General features: G+C 42.0%; 1 protein-coding gene across 1 annotated transcript in view; it reads left to right on the top strand.

Moving 5' to 3' along the window:
* The first annotated feature begins 276 nt into the window (after positions 1–276).
* Positions 277–17,043, top strand: part of mypn (myopalladin) — a 50,781-nt gene continuing 34,014 nt past the window's right edge. The window contains 5 exon segments of the mRNA XM_038960130.1: positions 277–597; positions 793–1,152; positions 1,255–1,451; positions 16,034–16,209; positions 16,412–16,463. Coding sequence (XP_038816058.1) covers positions 277–597; positions 793–1,152; positions 1,255–1,451; positions 16,034–16,209; positions 16,412–16,463 — 1,106 coding nt within the window.

Here is a 17,043-nt window from a genome sequence, read left to right on the forward strand (position 1 = left end):
CCATTGCAATTGAAAGAGAAAGGTAGTAATGCAGAAGCGCATCCTAAAATAGGAACGTTTTATGACCAACAAGTGGGCTACACATTGTTATTCTTATTGAGATTACTTCCAAAGTATTCGGTGATCTTACCAACATGTCATTCTTTCTGTCAAATATTGAATTCATGGGAGAAGCATTGACTGAACTAATTGAAATTATACTGTTTCACAGGGGGAATAAAAATATACACTGATACACTAAAATAAACAGTTTAAACCCTTTTATTTCCCCACAGAATGCAAGAGAACAGTGTGGACCAGCCTACATCATTATCTCAGCTCTTGAGAGAGAACTACTTGGCCGAAGCACGAGCACACCAGAGACACAGCGAGATGAGTCGTTCCGACTCCTCCTCACGGCGCCTGGTCTACGGGCCCCTCAAAGGCAAGATGGCGGACTCTGCGGGGCTGGACGAGCCGCAACACCAGCTCCCAGACCTCTCAGCCTTCCTGAGTCAGGAAGAACTGGATAAGAGTGTTAACCTGGCCTGTCAGGCTATCGGACCCGAGGCCTGCGAAGAGAGGTCAGATGTCAAGGCCTCCCCCTCTGCCACCTCCGCCACATCCGACACTCCCGACACCCAGCCTGATCCGGAATTAAAAGAACCCCTACCAACACACCCGACATTCTTGCCAGAGAGACGGCCATACCCACCTCTGTCCCTCCAGGATGATGCTATAAGGACAGACGAACAGATATATCAGCCGTCCCAATCGTCCATCCAGGACAACTCGATGAGGATAGACAGACAGTCGTTCCCACCGTCCATCATCCAAGATATTGCGATGAAGAACTACCGGGAGGACATTAAGAGACCAGGGACTGGGGGGAGGAACACCCCGGCGTTCGGCCTGGAGAACCAGTCCAAGAAGGAGTTCCTCAACAAGGCAGCGGACTTCATCGAGGAGCTCTCCTCTCTGTTCAAGGCAAACAGCTCCAAAAGGATACGGCCCCGATCGTGCAAAGCTCATAGGAGCAGAGCCAACAAGGGCCAAGCCGATGGGAGCATTTACTCCCTGAACGCAGACGACAGGGAACGGCCCATTCTTCTCCAAGACTTCGAAATGGAGATGGAGAGGCCTGCTAATCCCTTCTGCATTCAGCCGCCAGAGGTCCAAGGTTTGGACATGGGACCGGGGTATGGGCACGCTGACTTCCCCATGCTGGACTGCAGGACTACTGAGGAGCAGTATGATGACTCTGAGGTGCTGGAGGCGGATGAAGTGGATGAGGCTGAGAGCCCTGCCCTGGTGGAGCCTGCCTTGGTGGAGATCACCCCTGGAGTGTACACAGCCGACCCCATCTGTGAGCCCCCTCACTTCATCCAGAAACTGAAAAGCAGGGAGGTGTCGGAGGGCAGCAAGGTCCAGCTGGACTGCATTGTTCGAGGACTCCCCACGCCCGAAGTCCGGTAAGGCGAAACCAAACGTTCAAACTCATCGTCACAATTCTTTTTTTTTTTTTTTACATTTATCTCTATTTTTCAACATACTCTCAAAGTCGTCTGTAGGGCCAGGAGAATCTGCCATCCACAGTTCAAATTTGTTAAAATAGCCATTTCTAACTTTAGCTAACTTTAGCCAATTATATCTGGAGAACAATGTGAGTTACAGTGGCTAAAGTTAGCTTAAGTTAGCAGTGGCTTTTGTAACAAATCTGAACAGTTGATGAAACGTTATCCTAGCCCCATAGACTACTTTCAGGTTAAGTGGGAAAATATAGATTAGTAAAAAAAAAAAAAAAAAAAAAAGTGAAAATGTACTGTAAACTCGGGTAGTACTTTGGTAGTAGTACACAAGGTTGTACACAAGGTGGTAGTACACACGTTTTATTGTGATTTACTAGCTAGCTGATTTGAATGCCCCATGCTTTCCCCGGGAGGTGGATCTGATCTTGTAGTCTCTCTGAAACGATTCTAAATTTGCCTCATTGAAATGTAATACCATGAGAAGGCAGCCGGTGAGTCAGTGTGGTCAGCAAGCACATATGAGCCTTAAAACAGGCGATTACTCACCACATAGCAGGATCTGAGTACAAATGGGTTATTTTACTGTTGAAGACATAATCTAAATGGACATATGAAAGAAGTACAGGAATCGAGGGTGAGTGAGCAATATGATGTAAAGTGGCCCAAGTTTGATATTCAGAATGTTGTTGACATTGTCAGATAGGAACACTCCAGTATTTTTGCTGGAGTACTTATTCAACACATTTTGAAAAGTATGTATGTATTTTGTTTCAAAGAAAAGAAGGACAATAAGAAAAGCACTTCTTATAGGTATTTTGTCAATTGTAAACTGACAAGCAAACAATAATATTTGCTTGTTTGGGCTTGAATTTGAATGCAAATATTCAAATATGCCTCCCCACTGGGCACACAACTGGTTGAATCACAATTTCAATGAAATGGTTGAATTTGACAACTGTTGATCAGTACATCTCTGATACTGAGCTAGTATTTACAGTATACACTCATTTAAAAATGCCAATTTCTCCAACTCCTCCTGTTTATAGGTGCCCCTGTTTGTGTATTTTGTTTTATGTCTGGAACATTAGATCATAGCAGTGTTTGTGTTCCACTATGTTCCAGTATGTGTACGCAGCACTCTAAATGCCAATGGGTTTTATCAGCACATAACAATGTTCTTAAATATCTGAACACAGATTGTGGCCTATTTGCCAAGAAATAACAGAAGAGCGATTCCTGCATTATGGACATTACATTTGCATGCAAAATCACAACTTTAATGTCTCACAGAATGTGCAAACAAAATATAAATGTGCGTGTCTATGGAACTCTTTGGTGGGAGTACATTTCCCCAAAAAACAGACTTCTAAGTAATGGCATGTTGTAGAAATGAAGCAAATAAGAAGCATCGTGGATGTTACATGAAATGGGCAAGCTTTTTGGGGAGACTGAGCATATAAACAGGAGTCTGAATTTGTAAGTCTTAGGTCAAAACATGGATATAGCCATGTTGAAGGAAAGGTTTGGCTGAACACAAGAACAAAAATTTGGAAAATATTGTTATTTCCATTATTACTTTACAGAGGAAAAAACGACTGTTACTGGATCTTACACCCTCCATTATGGATGTTACAGAGTCTGAAATAGACATTCAAATCTTAAACGTTTCTTGATCAAAATCTATCATGACACATTTGTTGTCATTTGGAATGTTCTTAAAAGGTCAACAGAAGGCATAGTACATTAGGATTACATAATTACAGGTAGCCTGACGACAGGTAGCCGAGTGGTTGAGAGCGTTGTGCCAGTAACCAAAAGGTTGCTGGTTTGAATCCACGAGCCAACTAGGTGAAAAATCGGTCTGTGCCCTTGTGCAAGGCACTTAACCCTAGTGGGTCTGATAAGAGCATCTGCTGAATGACTAAAATGTTAAAATGTAGCCTTGATAGTATACAAGGCCAGTCACCACACCCTGACTGGTAAAACAGTTCTTATCTTATATATGCACTACAGTTCAAAAGTTTGGGGCCACTTAGAAATGTCCTTGTTTTTGAAAGAAAAGCACATCTTTTGTCCATTAAAATAACATCAAATTGATCAGAAATGCAGTGTAGACATTGTTAATGTTGTAAATGACTATTGTAGCTGGAAACGGCAGATTGTTTTATGGAATATCTAAATAGGCGTGCAGAGGCCCATTATCAGCAACCATCACTCCTGTGTTCCAATGGCACGTTGTGTTAGCTAATCCAAGTTTATAATTTTAAAAGGCTAATTGATCGTTAGAAAACCCTTTTGCAATTATGTTAGCACAGCTGAAAACTGTTGTTCTGATTAAAGAAGCAATAAAACTGGCCTTCTTTAGACTAGTTGAGTATCTGGAGCATCAGTATTTGTGGGTTCGATTACAGGCTCAAAATGGCCAGAAACAAAGACCTTTCTTCTGAAACTTGTCAGTCTATTCTTGTTCTGAGAAATCAAGGCTATTCCATGCGAGAAATTGCCAAGAAACTGAAGATCTCGTACAACGCTGTGTACTACTCCCTTCACAGAACAGTGCAAACTTTCTCTAACCAGAATAGAAAGAGGAGTGGGAGGCCCCGGTGCACAACTGAGTAAGAGGACAAGTACATTAGAGTGTCTAGTCCTCAACTGGCAGCTTCATTAAATAGTACCCGCAAAACACCAGTCTCAACGTCAACAGTGAAGAGGCGACTCCGGGATGCTGGCCTTCTAGGCAGAGTTGCAAAGAAAATGCCATATCTTAGACTAGCCAATAAAAAGAAAAGATTAAGATGGGCAAAAGAACACAGACACTGGACAGAGGAACTCTGCCTTAGATGGCCAGCATGCCGGAGTCGCCTCTTCACTGTTGACGTTGAGACTGGTGTTTTGCGGTTACTATTTAATGAAGCTGCCAGTTGAGGACTTGTGAGGCATCTGTTTCTCAAACTAGACACTCTAATGTACTTATCCTCTTGCTCAGTTGTGCACCGGGGCCTCCCACTCCTCTTTCTATTCTGGTTAAAGCCAGTTTGCGCTGTTCTGTGAAGGGAGTAGTACACAGTGTGGTTTCATTTGGAATTTACTCCCTTTTTTACTTAGGCATGCTCAGGTTGAACTTCTCACGGAATTACCGTGGTGGAATGTGGTATAGTAGTTTGAACAGTTGTCAGGGTTTAAACGATGAACTACATTCCTGCTTGAATTGATATACAAACACAGGAGTTCACCCGAGAGGTCAGGAAAAAGTGTGGGCTGGCTGAAGGTCTCACTGGACAATGCTAACCTATTGACACGCTCCTGTCACTGTAACCTGGTCTCAGAACATTTCGTATTATTCAGAGACACTCCATTTAGTACTTTATGTTACGTTTTGTATGGTACAATATGTACTAATATGTGGATGTCCATCACCCATTTCGTATGATATGTTACCAATTACAATTTGTATTATATGTTACGAATTGGCAAAAGGTATGATATTTTACGAATTGGAAAAACGTACAATATGTTACGAATTTGCAAAACGTATGATATGTTATGAATTCTATCTAGGTGGATAACGTTAGATAGGCTAGGGGTTAGGGGTTAGAGTTAAGTTTAGGAGTTAGGTTAAAGGGTGAAGATTAGAGCGGCTGCAAACCCAACGTGTGCTCGCATGCTCCCTAAAAATACGTTTGCTTAAAAAAATGTGAGAAAGTGGAAATTTTACCCCGGGACAGTAGAGGGCGATGTGCTGGTAATAGCCATCTACAGCCAAACAAGGAAGTGACTACACACCCAAACAAGGATGACGTGTTTTCCTGGGAGATGCAGCTTTCCAGGTATGTTGATAATATAATGTTGCAATCAATTTCACTTTTTCGGTTTCTAATTTCCCTTGTTACTGCATACATGTATGCTCCTCTATATGAGAAGTGCCATTTTATCAAGGCTTTTGGAATTTGGTTCTTGGAAAATTGTATGTTTTTGGTTACCAAATACGGTATATATATCTGACATATATATATGTAATCTCTTATTACCTGTCCATCTCAATAAACCTGGGCGTACCTGGAACTACCACCACTCTCGTTGTCTGAGAGTCAGAGAATGCATTCGGCATCATGGCTGCAAGGATGAGGATTCTTGATCGACGCACAGACTCAGTTCTTTGTAGAGTTTTAATCTTGTTAATACAATGAAACCTGATTCTGAGACGTCTCAGTGTGCAGTAATTGAGATTAGATTGAACTACACCACAAGTAGAAGACAGTCTGTGGCACACAGCTATTATATACAGTGTCACACTTGATGTTCAAATACAATGCATTGTTCAAATAGAATGCATTGAAACACCTTGTATTGAGATGAAGAAATTAAAATAGCTTTTTCAGCACACAAATAAACCTTTATTATTGCTTCTGAAAGTAAACCACGATACATAAGTGTCTGCTGAGAACAGACATGTAAAGAAGTGTCTATGGAATAAAATGTGTAGTTAAAAATATTTCCTCCCTGGGTTCTTTGTGTACCTACGACCCAATCTTCGGGCTTCCCAAGAGGAATCGGCAGCGAAAAAGAGGCAGAAGAGTTGGCATCTTGGTGAGACTAAGGCAAAAGGGAAAACCATCCACCGCTTCCCTCCATTCTATTGGCCAGTCACTTGATAATAAGATGGATGACCTCCGATCACACATTTGCTATCAACTGGACTTTCGTAACTGCAATATTCTTTCAGTTTTTCTGAAAGATACCCCCTATAACTATCCAACTCGATGGATCCTCCATTCGCCGAGCAGACAGGACAATGGATTCAGGGAAATCCAGAGGGGGAAGGGTAAGTTTCTTCATCAACAACAAATGGTGTGCAAACAATAACGCAGTGGAAGTCTCAACCTATTGTTCACCCGTCTTGGAATACACGATGGTCAAATGCAGACCCTTCTACCTCCCGATAGAGTTTTCATCTGTTATCGTGACTGCTGTATATATTCCACCTCAGGACAACAACAAGATGGCACTTAACAAACTGTACGAAGCTATAAACAAGAAGGAAACCAAGCACCCGGAGGCTGCTTTTCTTGTTGCCGCTGATTTTAATTCTGCGACACTAAGACACGTGATGCCCACAAGTAAGCATACAAGGCCTCCCTCGTCCCCCCTTCAGCAAATCAGATCATGAGTCAATACCCCTGCTTCCTGTTTTCAAACAGAAGCTCAAACAGGAAGTATCTGTGTCACGTTCCATAGAGAAATGGTCCACCAAAGCGGAGACTAAGCTGCAGGACTGCTTTGCTAGTGCTGACTGGAATATGTTCCGGAACTCCGCCAATAGCATCAACGAGCTAACCATCTCCATCACTGGCTTCATCAGGAAATGCATCCCCGACGATGTCCCCCCCAATGAAAGACCAGGATTCACACAGAGGTACTCGCTAAACTAAAGGACAGAGCTACCACACACAGGCCTATCACAGCAAACCCAGAGGCAACGGTTGAGAACACAAACACATACAAGAAGTCCTGCTACAACCTCTGCAGAGCCACCATACAGGCAAAAGGACAATATAGGAACAAAGTGGAATCCTATTACACTGACTCCGACAATCGAAGCATGTGGCAGGGGCTACAGTCCATTACGGATTACAAAGGAAGACCTAGCCGTGATCTGCCCAACGATGCTTCCTCTACCTGACGAATTCAATGCATTTTATGCATGCTTCGACAAAACAACACTGAGCCATGCATGAGGCCCCCTCCTTGTCCCAGAGGACTGGGTGATCTTGCTCTCCGACTTGAGTAAGGCTTTTAATCTGGTCAACACTCGCAAGGCCACAGTGCCGGACCGTATTCCAGGTCGCGTTCTCAGAGCATGCGCAGACACACTGGCAGGCATCTTCAAAGTAATTTTCAACCTCTCCTTGTCCCAGTCTGTAATCCCCACATCTCAAGCTGACCACCATCATTCCTGTTCAGAAGAATTCTAAGGCTATCTGCCACAATGACTACCGCCCTGTAGCACTCACATCTGTTATTATTCAAGGAGCGTGACACTAACCTGGATGCTTATAAGAAATTCCACTACAAACTCAGATGAGCCATCAAACAGGCAAAGCATCAATACAGGACCAAGATCGAATCCTACTATGCCGGCTCTGAAGCTCGACAGATGTGGCAGGGCTTGAAAACTAGCATGGATTACAAAGGGAAAACAGACAAGATAAATGCCTTCAATGCTCATTTCGAGGCAAGCATCACTGAACCATGAATGAGAGCACCAGCTGTCCGGACAACTGTGTGATCTCGCTCAAGAACCCCGTGCCAACGTAACCTGCCTAAATTACTATTGTACCTTAGCACTCACATCTATAGCCATGAAATGCTTTGAAATGCTGGTCATGGCTCACATCAACACCATCATCCCAGACACACTGAATCCACTCCAATTCGTCTACAACCCCAACAGATCCACAGATAACGCAATCTCTATTGCACTCCACACTGCCCGCACCCACCTGGACAAAAGGAATATTTATGTAAGAATGCTGTTCATTGACTACAGGGCAGCATTCAACAACAAAGTCCCCTCCATATCTTCACCAAGCACAGGGCCCTGGGACTGAACACCTCCCTCTGCAACTGGATCCTGGACTTCCTGAAGGGCCGTCCCCAGGTAGTGAGCGTAGGCAACAACACATCGTCCACGCTGACCATCAACACCGGGGCCCCTCAAGGGTGTGTGCTTAGTCCCCTCCTGTACTCCTGTTCACCCACGACTGCGTGGTCACGCAGAATTCCGACACCATCATCAAGTTTGCTGACAACACGACGGTGGTGGGACTGATCACCGACGATGATGAGGCGTCGGTGATCGGTCCCAGTACAGTCGTGGGGGCCAGGTCATCTGATGCAGCACTTCATCACTCTCCTTCTTGGTCAAATATCCCTTATACAGCCTGAAGGTGTGTTGGGTCATTATCCTGTTGAAAAGCAAATGATAGTCCCACTAAGCGCAAACCAGGTGGGATGGCGTATCGCTGCTGAATGCTGTGGTAGCCATGCTGTTTAAGTGTGCCTTGAATTCTAAATAAATCACAGACAGTGTCACCAGCAAAGCACCCCCACACCGTCACACCTCCTACTCCATGCTTCATGGTGGGAACCACACATGCAGAGATCATCCGTTCACCTACTCTGCATTTTACAAAGACACGACGGTTGGAACCAAAAAATTCACATTTGGACTCATCAGACCAAAGGACAGATTTCCACCGGTCTAATGTCCATTGCTTGTGTTTCTTGGCCCAAGCAAGTCTCTTCTTATTGGTGTCCTTTAGTAGTGGTTTCTTTGCAGCGATTTAACCATGAAGGCCTAATTCATATATTCTCCTCTGAAAATTTGATGTTGAGATGTATCTGTTACTTGAACTCTGTGAAGCATTTATTTGGGCTGCAATTTCTGAGGATGGTAACTGTAATGAACTTATTCTCTGCAGCAGAGGTAACTTTGGGTCTTCCTTTCCTGTGTAGTCCTCATGGATAGCCTGTTACATCATAGTGCTTGATGGGTTTTGAGACTGCACTTGAAGAAACTTTCAAAGTTCTTGAAATGTTCTGTATTGATTGACCTTCATGTCTTAAAGTAAGGATGGACTGTCGTTTCTCTTTGCTTATTTGAGCTGTTCATGCCATAATATTGACTTGGTCTTTTACCAAATAGGATTATCTTCTGTATACCAACAATACCTTGTCACAACAGAACTGATTGGCTCAAAAGCATTAAGAAGGAAAGGAATTGCACATATTAACTTTGAACAAGGCACACCTGTTCATTGAAATGCATTCCAGGTGACTACCTCATGAAGCTGGTTGAGATAATGCCAAGAGTGTGCAAAGCTCTTATCATGGCAAAGGGTTACTACTTTGAAGAATCTCAAATTTAAAATATATATTTTGGTTTGTTTAACACTTTTTTGGTTACTACATGATTCCATATGTGTTATTTCATAGTTTTGATGTCTTCAATATTATTCTACAATGTAGAATAAGGAAAAACCCTGAAATGAGTAGGTGTGTCCAAACATTTGACTGGTACTGTATGTATTACCATTAGTATTTTACCATAAGTATTTATATATTCCTGCTACCTGTCATTTTTCAGCCCTGTTTATATGTATATTCTACTACCAGTCACTTTTTATGTATAAACCTTCAACCACTCCAGTACCACTGCACATTAAATAGGGTACTGGCACACTGACCTGAATATACTTGCATTCTCATGTTTCTTCAACTTATAAAATGTGTTTTTTTATTCTATTTTGTATTTTATCTATATTAATATTATCACTGCATTGTTGGGAAAGAATTTCACCGTACTGTTTTACACCTGTTGTATCCTGTGCACGTGGCAAATAAACTTTGCTGTCTGTCAGTTGGTGTGTTAACTTGCGTTAGTTCTTGACGTCGTGGTTATGTTCTCTCAGTATTAAGCGTGCTCGGTATCACCTTCTATGGTTTAGTAGCTCTGGTGTGTCAGGGAATAGTATTGTGTCTATTCTCAGTCTATGTTTAGTATTGTGTGTATTCGGTTGGGACACAGTCATAGTACCCCTAACTTTGGGACTCTCTGATGGGGGGGGGGGGTCTTTCCTCCCTGGGCTAGGGAGGGAAAATAGCCTTGACAGGTGCAGCAGCCAGGCAGTCTACGCAGGGACAAGCCTTCTCTACTGCTCATACTTTCAAATTAGAACCTTACTCATTAGAAATGACACGCTTTTTCAGTGAGGTCCCCTACATACAGTACCAGTCAAAAGTTTGCACAGACCTACTCATTCAAGGGTTTTTCTTTATTTGTACTATTTTCTACATTGTAGAATAATAGTGAAGACATGCACTATGAAATAACACACAAGGAATCATGTAGTAACCAAAAAAGTGTTAAACAAATCAAAATGTATTTTATATTCTTCAAAGTAGTGTTGTGGAAAAATTCTTACACAGGGACACTCGAAGTCAATCTTAAATTAATCATTGTTATTTGTCAGCGCGCTGGAGAGATTCCAACCAACTCAATGCACCATAGTACACATGTCAATCAGGAGCTCCTCCTGGGAAGACCCAGCAGTTGTCTTTTATACGGCTATACACAGACAAGTTATATTTGCATGATTTAGCATAATTAATGAATCATTACAGTTTTGTTTCATTCATGTGACCGACCAATACTGTTTCATTACATGTGACAGACCAATAACAAGGCTTCTCCTCTCTAAGCTGAGACCTTGAAACTGAGATATCTTTTGTTTGTTCTGAAAACACGGTCGTTCGTTCTCAAAACAAGGTCTGGGCGTACTGCCAAATTGCAACTACTGATAGTGAGGATTTGTACAGTCAGCCACTTGCATGAACACAGAAATTGGTTTCTAGAACAGCATATAAATAGAACATAGCAATTAGTTATAAAGAAAAGCACAAACATTCAAATTCCCATTACAGTAACCACCCTTTGCCTTGATGACAACTTTGCACACTCTTGACATTCTCTCAACCAGTTTTACCTGGAATGCTTTTCCAACAGTCTTGAAGGAGTTCCCACATATGCTGAGCACTTGTTGGCTGCTTTCCCTTCACTCCGCGGTCCTTCTCATCCCAAACCATCTCAATTGGGTTAAGGTCGGGTGATCATTGGGGACTATCATTTGATTTTTAACAGGACAATGACCCAAAACACACCTCCTGGCTGTGTAAGGGCTATTTAACCAAGGAGAGTGATGGAGTGCTGCATCAGATGACCTGGTTTCCACAACCACCCGACCTCAACCCAATTGAGATGGTTTGGGATGAGTCTCAAGAGGAGCTACTTTGAAAAACAGTGCTGCTGTTTGCTAAACATTGGGAGATGTTGAGAATTTTTTGTCTATTGGTTCTACAGACAGATTGGTCTTCTCTTTTCAGCAGTAGGTATTTTCTTTCAAACTGTACGTTTTTCCCTCGATTGTATTTTGAAATTTGAAAAAGGCAAACAGACAGCTGCAAGCAACCATAGAAATATAATCCATAGATGGCAGTTCCGATTCAAGTCAGGACTGGCAGCCATTGCTAGTGTACCCATGAGTTTAATAGTCAAATTGCCAGGGTAAGAGGATCTAAAACCCTTCTATGGCCACAAAGCAACAAGCTTTATATTTGGCACCCATGCTGACCAAATTGCGCCCTTCCCAACTGTAGGCAACTGGTATCTGCTAAAATAAAATAAACACTTGAGTAAATGAGGGATACAAATAATATGATATACAGTGCCTTGCAAAAGTATTCATCCCCCTTGGCATTTTTCCTATTTTGTTGCATTACAACCTGTAATTTAAATTGATTTTTATTTGGATTTCATGTAATGGACAAACACAAAATAGTCCAAATTGGTGAAGTGAAATGAAAAAAATTACTTGTTTCAAAAAATTCTAAAAAATACAAATGGAAAAGTGGTGCGTGCATATGTATTCACCCCCTTTTTATGAAGCCCCTAAAAAAGATCTAGTGCCACCAATTACTTTCAAAAGTCACATAATTTATTAAATAAAGTCCACCTGTGTGCAATTTAAGTGTCACATGATCTGTCACATGATCTCAGTATATATACACCTGTTCTGAAAGGCCCCAGAGTCTGCAACACCACTAAGCAAGTGGCACCACCAAGCAAGTAGCACCATGAAGACCAAGGAGCTCTCCAAACAGGTCAGGGACAAAGCTGTGGAGAAGTACAGATCAGGGTTGGGTTATAAAAAAAGATCAGAAACTTTGAACATCCCACGGAGCACTATTAAATCCATGATAAAAAAATTGAAAGAACATGGCACCACAACAAACCTACCAAGAGAGGGCCGCCCACCAAAACTCATAGACCACTTTAAGCCAAACACCCCACAGAGCTGGGCTTTATGGAAGAGTGGCCAGAAAAAAGCAATTGCTTAAAGAAAGAAATAAGCAAACACGTTTGGTCTTCACCAAAAGGCATGTGGGAGACTCCGAAGAACATATGGAAGAAGGTTCTCTGGTTAGATAAGACTAAAATTTAGCTTTTTGGCCATCAAGGAAAACGCTATGTTTGGCGTAAACCCAACACCTTTCATCACCCCTAGAACACCATCCCCACAGTGAAGCATGGTGGTGGCAGCATCATGCTGTGGGGATGTTTTTCATTGGCAGGGACTGGGAAACTGGTCAAAATTGAAGGAATGATGGATGCCGCTAAACACAGGGAAATTCTTGAGGGAAACCTGTTTCAGTCTTCCAGAGATTTGAGACTGGGATGGAGGTTCACCTTCCAGCAGGACAATGACCCTAAGCATACTGCTAAAGCAACACTTGAATGGTTTAAGGGGAAACATTTAAATGTCTTGGAATGGCCTAGTCAAAGCCCAGACCTCAATCCAATTGAGAATATGTGGTATGACTAAGATTGCTGTACACCAGAAGAACCCATCCAACTTGAAGGAGCTGGAGCAGTTTCACCTTGAAGAATGGGCAAAAATCCCAGTGGCTAGATGTGCCAAGCTTATAGAGACATACCCCATGAGACTTGCAGCTGTAATCACTGCAAAAGGTGGCTCTACAAAGTATTGTCCTGGCATGATTTAGGTCTACTTGTAGAATTTATGCCAAGGTGCATTGAAGCTGTTCTGGCAGCTTGTAGTGGCCAAACACCCTTTTAAGAAACTATGTCGGTGTTTCCTTTAGTTTTTATTTATTTAACGAAGCAAGTCAATGAAGAACAAATTCTAATTTACAATGATGGCCTACCCCTGCCAAACCCTAACCCGGACGACGCTGGGCAAATTGTGCCCCGCTCTATGGGACTCCCAATCACAGCCGGTTGTGATACAGGCTGGAATCGAACAAGGGTCTGTAGTGATGTCTCTAGTACTGAGATGCAGTGCCTTATGCTCTCTGGTGTATTTTCAACATTGAGAGTGGGCTCCTGTGGTTGGAAAAAAAATGAAATAAATAAATAAAACAATTATTCTTTCTTTTTCCCCCCTATTGGGCTCCCTATAGGCTTGGGCCCAGCCCCTGACTCACACAATTGACGAGCCACATTTATTTATTATGCAGTTTTTTTTTAATCAGTTACCCTATCAAGGCAGGGCCCCCCAGTTACCCATGTGTGCAGTCTACCTCCTCTCCTTCCCCCATCTAAAGATTAGCAGAGCAGCAGCAGGTTGCCTACAGTCATTGAGAGCGGGCTCCTGAATACTCCTGTGGTTGGCTCTGGACCAGGATCTCTTTGTACTTTGCTCTGTTCCTCTTTCCCTCGATCCTGACTAGTTTCCCAGTCCATGCCGCTGAAAAACATCATCACAGCATGATGCTGCCACCACCCTGCTTCACCATAGGGATGGTGCCAGGTTTCCTCCAGATGTGGCGCTTGGCATTCAGGCCAAAGAGTTCAATCTTGGTTTCATCAGGCCAGAGAATCTTATTTCTCATGGTCCGAGAGTCCTTTAGGTGCCTTTTGGCAAACTCCAAGTGGGCTGTCAGGTGCATTTTAATGAGTAGTGGCTTCTGTCTGGCCACTCTATCATAAAGGCCTGATTGGTGGAGTGCTGAAGAGATGGTTGTCCTTCTGGAAAAATCTCCCATCTCAACAAAGGAACTCTGGAGCTTTGTCAGAGGGACCATCGGATTCTTGGTCAACTCCCTGACCAAGGCCCTTCTCCCCCGATTGCTCAGTTTGGCCTGGCGGCCAGCTCTAGGAAGAGTCTTGGTGGTTTCAAACGTCTTCCACTTAAAAATAATGGAGGCCACTGTGTTCTTGGGGACCTTCAATGCTGCAGAAATGTTTTGCTACCCTTCCCCAGATCTGTGCCTCGACACAAACCTGTCTCGGAGCTCTACGGACAATTCCTTCGACCTCATGGCTTGGTTCTTGCTCTGACATGCACTGTCAACTGTGGGACCTTTATATAGACAGGTGTGTGCTTTTCCAAGTCATGGGGCTCCCGAGTGGCGCAGCGGTCTAAGGCACTGCATCTCAGAGCTAGAGGCGACACTACAGACCCTGGTTCAAGTCCAGGCTGAATCACAACCGGCCGTGATTGGGAGTCCTGTAGGGCGGCACAGAATTGGCCCAGCGTCATCCAGGTTTGGCCGGGGTAGTCCTCTCCGTAACAGGAAGGACAGTAGTAGTTACCTTGACAGGTACAGATGAAGTGACTACCTGGCAAGACGGCAGTGAGGTGGCCTCCTGTGGATGTTCTTTAGTACAGATGGGTGTGCCTTCCTCAGAAACAGACGATACAGAAACATCTGTAGTTCACAAAAGATAATGAGTTGCATCATATATTTGACATATTTGGGCTTAGTACAGGTCAAATACTGTAGCAATACTATATGCTTTTAAACAATTTCATTCTGAAAGGCGTTTCAATATACGTTTCAGTATGCTGAAGACATTTTAATGATTTTCATAATTTTTTTCAAAATCCCAACTTTAACACTGTGATAGTTAATGACAATCTTAAAATGTCAATGTGCCCTGTGTAGAATTTCTTACATTTAAACCAAACAGATTTTTTTCTGCAGCACTGGCACACTTTGATATTGTACTAAATATAGTACATGGACTTGAATTTAAATAATCCCTCTGATCAAACGAGTGTCTTTATGATGTTTCCATTCTAGCAGGTCGAGGACTCCATTTATATCATACTGGAACTATTAGCCAGTTTTTACACCTAGCCTGAAAGACAACCTCATGTAAATTCACTCTTGAACATCTTTAACGGAATATTGAAGTAAAAAAATGTAAAAGTAGCGAGACCTTTTCTATATCGCATCTTTTGGGGTGTACTTCAAAAAGTATTCACACCCCTTGACTTAAAAAAAAAAAAGAATTGTGTTACAGCATGAATTTAAATAGATTATATTGAAATAGATTATATTGTGTCACTGGCTTACACACAATACCCCATAATGTCAAAGTGGAATTAGGTTTTTAGAAGTTTTTACAAATTAATTACAAATTAAAAGCTGAAATGTCTTGAGTCAATAAGTAGTCAACCCTTTTGTTTTGCAAAGCCTAATTCATGTTCAGGTGTAGAAATGTCACAGTCATAGTCAGGAACATTAGCCAATTTGTCATCTTAAGAATTTTGCTCATTTACATTTTACATCAATCCATATTGCCGTATAGTAAGTGGTAACTAAGTGCTCATTTGGCATTGTAGGGTGGTGTGGTGGCTTCTTGTTTTAAAGTGAAATAGAGCTCACCAGAACTTTTTCCCAAGACCTGATTGTGGCTACACTTACTGGCAGTTGGCCAGACATACACACTGGGTCAAGACACTCACCACATACACTAATGAGTTATGACTGTCGGAGAGTTGCTAAAGCAGAAAAGTTGTTAGGTTTTTTTCAAATATAACATACATTTATATTTTAAAGTTGAAACAGTTAGATTATTTTTGACTGATTATGCTCAATGGGCTCAATCCCTAATGTGATGTCACTAAAAGGAGCATATGCATTTTGTGGCTTTCCAGGTGGTTTTGTGAGGGGAAGGAGCTGGAGAACTGCCCTGACATTCAGATCATCAACAACGGCGAGTTGCACTCTCTGATCATTGCCGAGGCATTCGAGGAAGACACAGGGCGGTACTCTTGCTTTGCTTCCAACTTCTATGGCACAGACTCGACATCTGCAGAAATCTACATCGAAGGTGACCATTGAGTTTTGACCTTCAAGTCAAGTGACCCATCTAGAGTGCATCGTCACATAAAGATGTAATGCTGATGTAATTCATTTGTATCTCTTCTGGTTCAAATGTTTAATTTTCAATTAAAACATATTAATATAGACAATCATACTAAGATCATCCGTACTGTTGAGCTCTACATCACTCTCTTTTATGTGTTTTACAGGTGCCTCCTCTACAGATTCGGAGGGGGAACAACATTTTGAACATGTAGCACAGTGAGTACACGACTCTTCCTCTACTCAAAATAGAATTGGAAAACATTTAATTGCGGCAGTGAAAGCAAGATTCAAATACTTCAATTCTGCAATGTAAGAGGCCTCACTGTAAGCACATATAGTGCCTTCAGAAGGTATTCATACCCCTTGACTTTTTCCACATTTTGTTGTGTAACAGCTTAAATTTAAAATTGATTAAATTGAGATTTTTTTTGTAACTGGCCTACACACACACAATAGCCCATAATGTCAAAGGGAAATTGTGTTTTTTGAAATTATTACAAATTATTATTATTATTTATTTTTTGGGGTGGATCAGCTTGGATATTGCAAATAGATTTAGGCTTCTATCAATGTTATTGTCTGAATGATCCAATACCCCATATATTTTTATTTTTATTTTGATAAATACATATATTATTTTAAAAATATATATAATTTTTTTTAAAATATATTTTCCTTTATTATTTTCCCCTAACCATACCACCCCTCACCTAATGAGAGTACATCAATGGACAACAACACTTAGGCTTCTACTTCCAGCTTATACATACTATATACATTTTTACGGACACATTAT

Source organism: Salvelinus namaycush, chromosome 22 (genome assembly GCF_016432855.1).
Source record: "Salvelinus namaycush isolate Seneca chromosome 22, SaNama_1.0, whole genome shotgun sequence".
Lineage (NCBI taxonomy): Eukaryota > Metazoa > Chordata > Actinopteri > Salmoniformes > Salmonidae > Salvelinus > Salvelinus namaycush.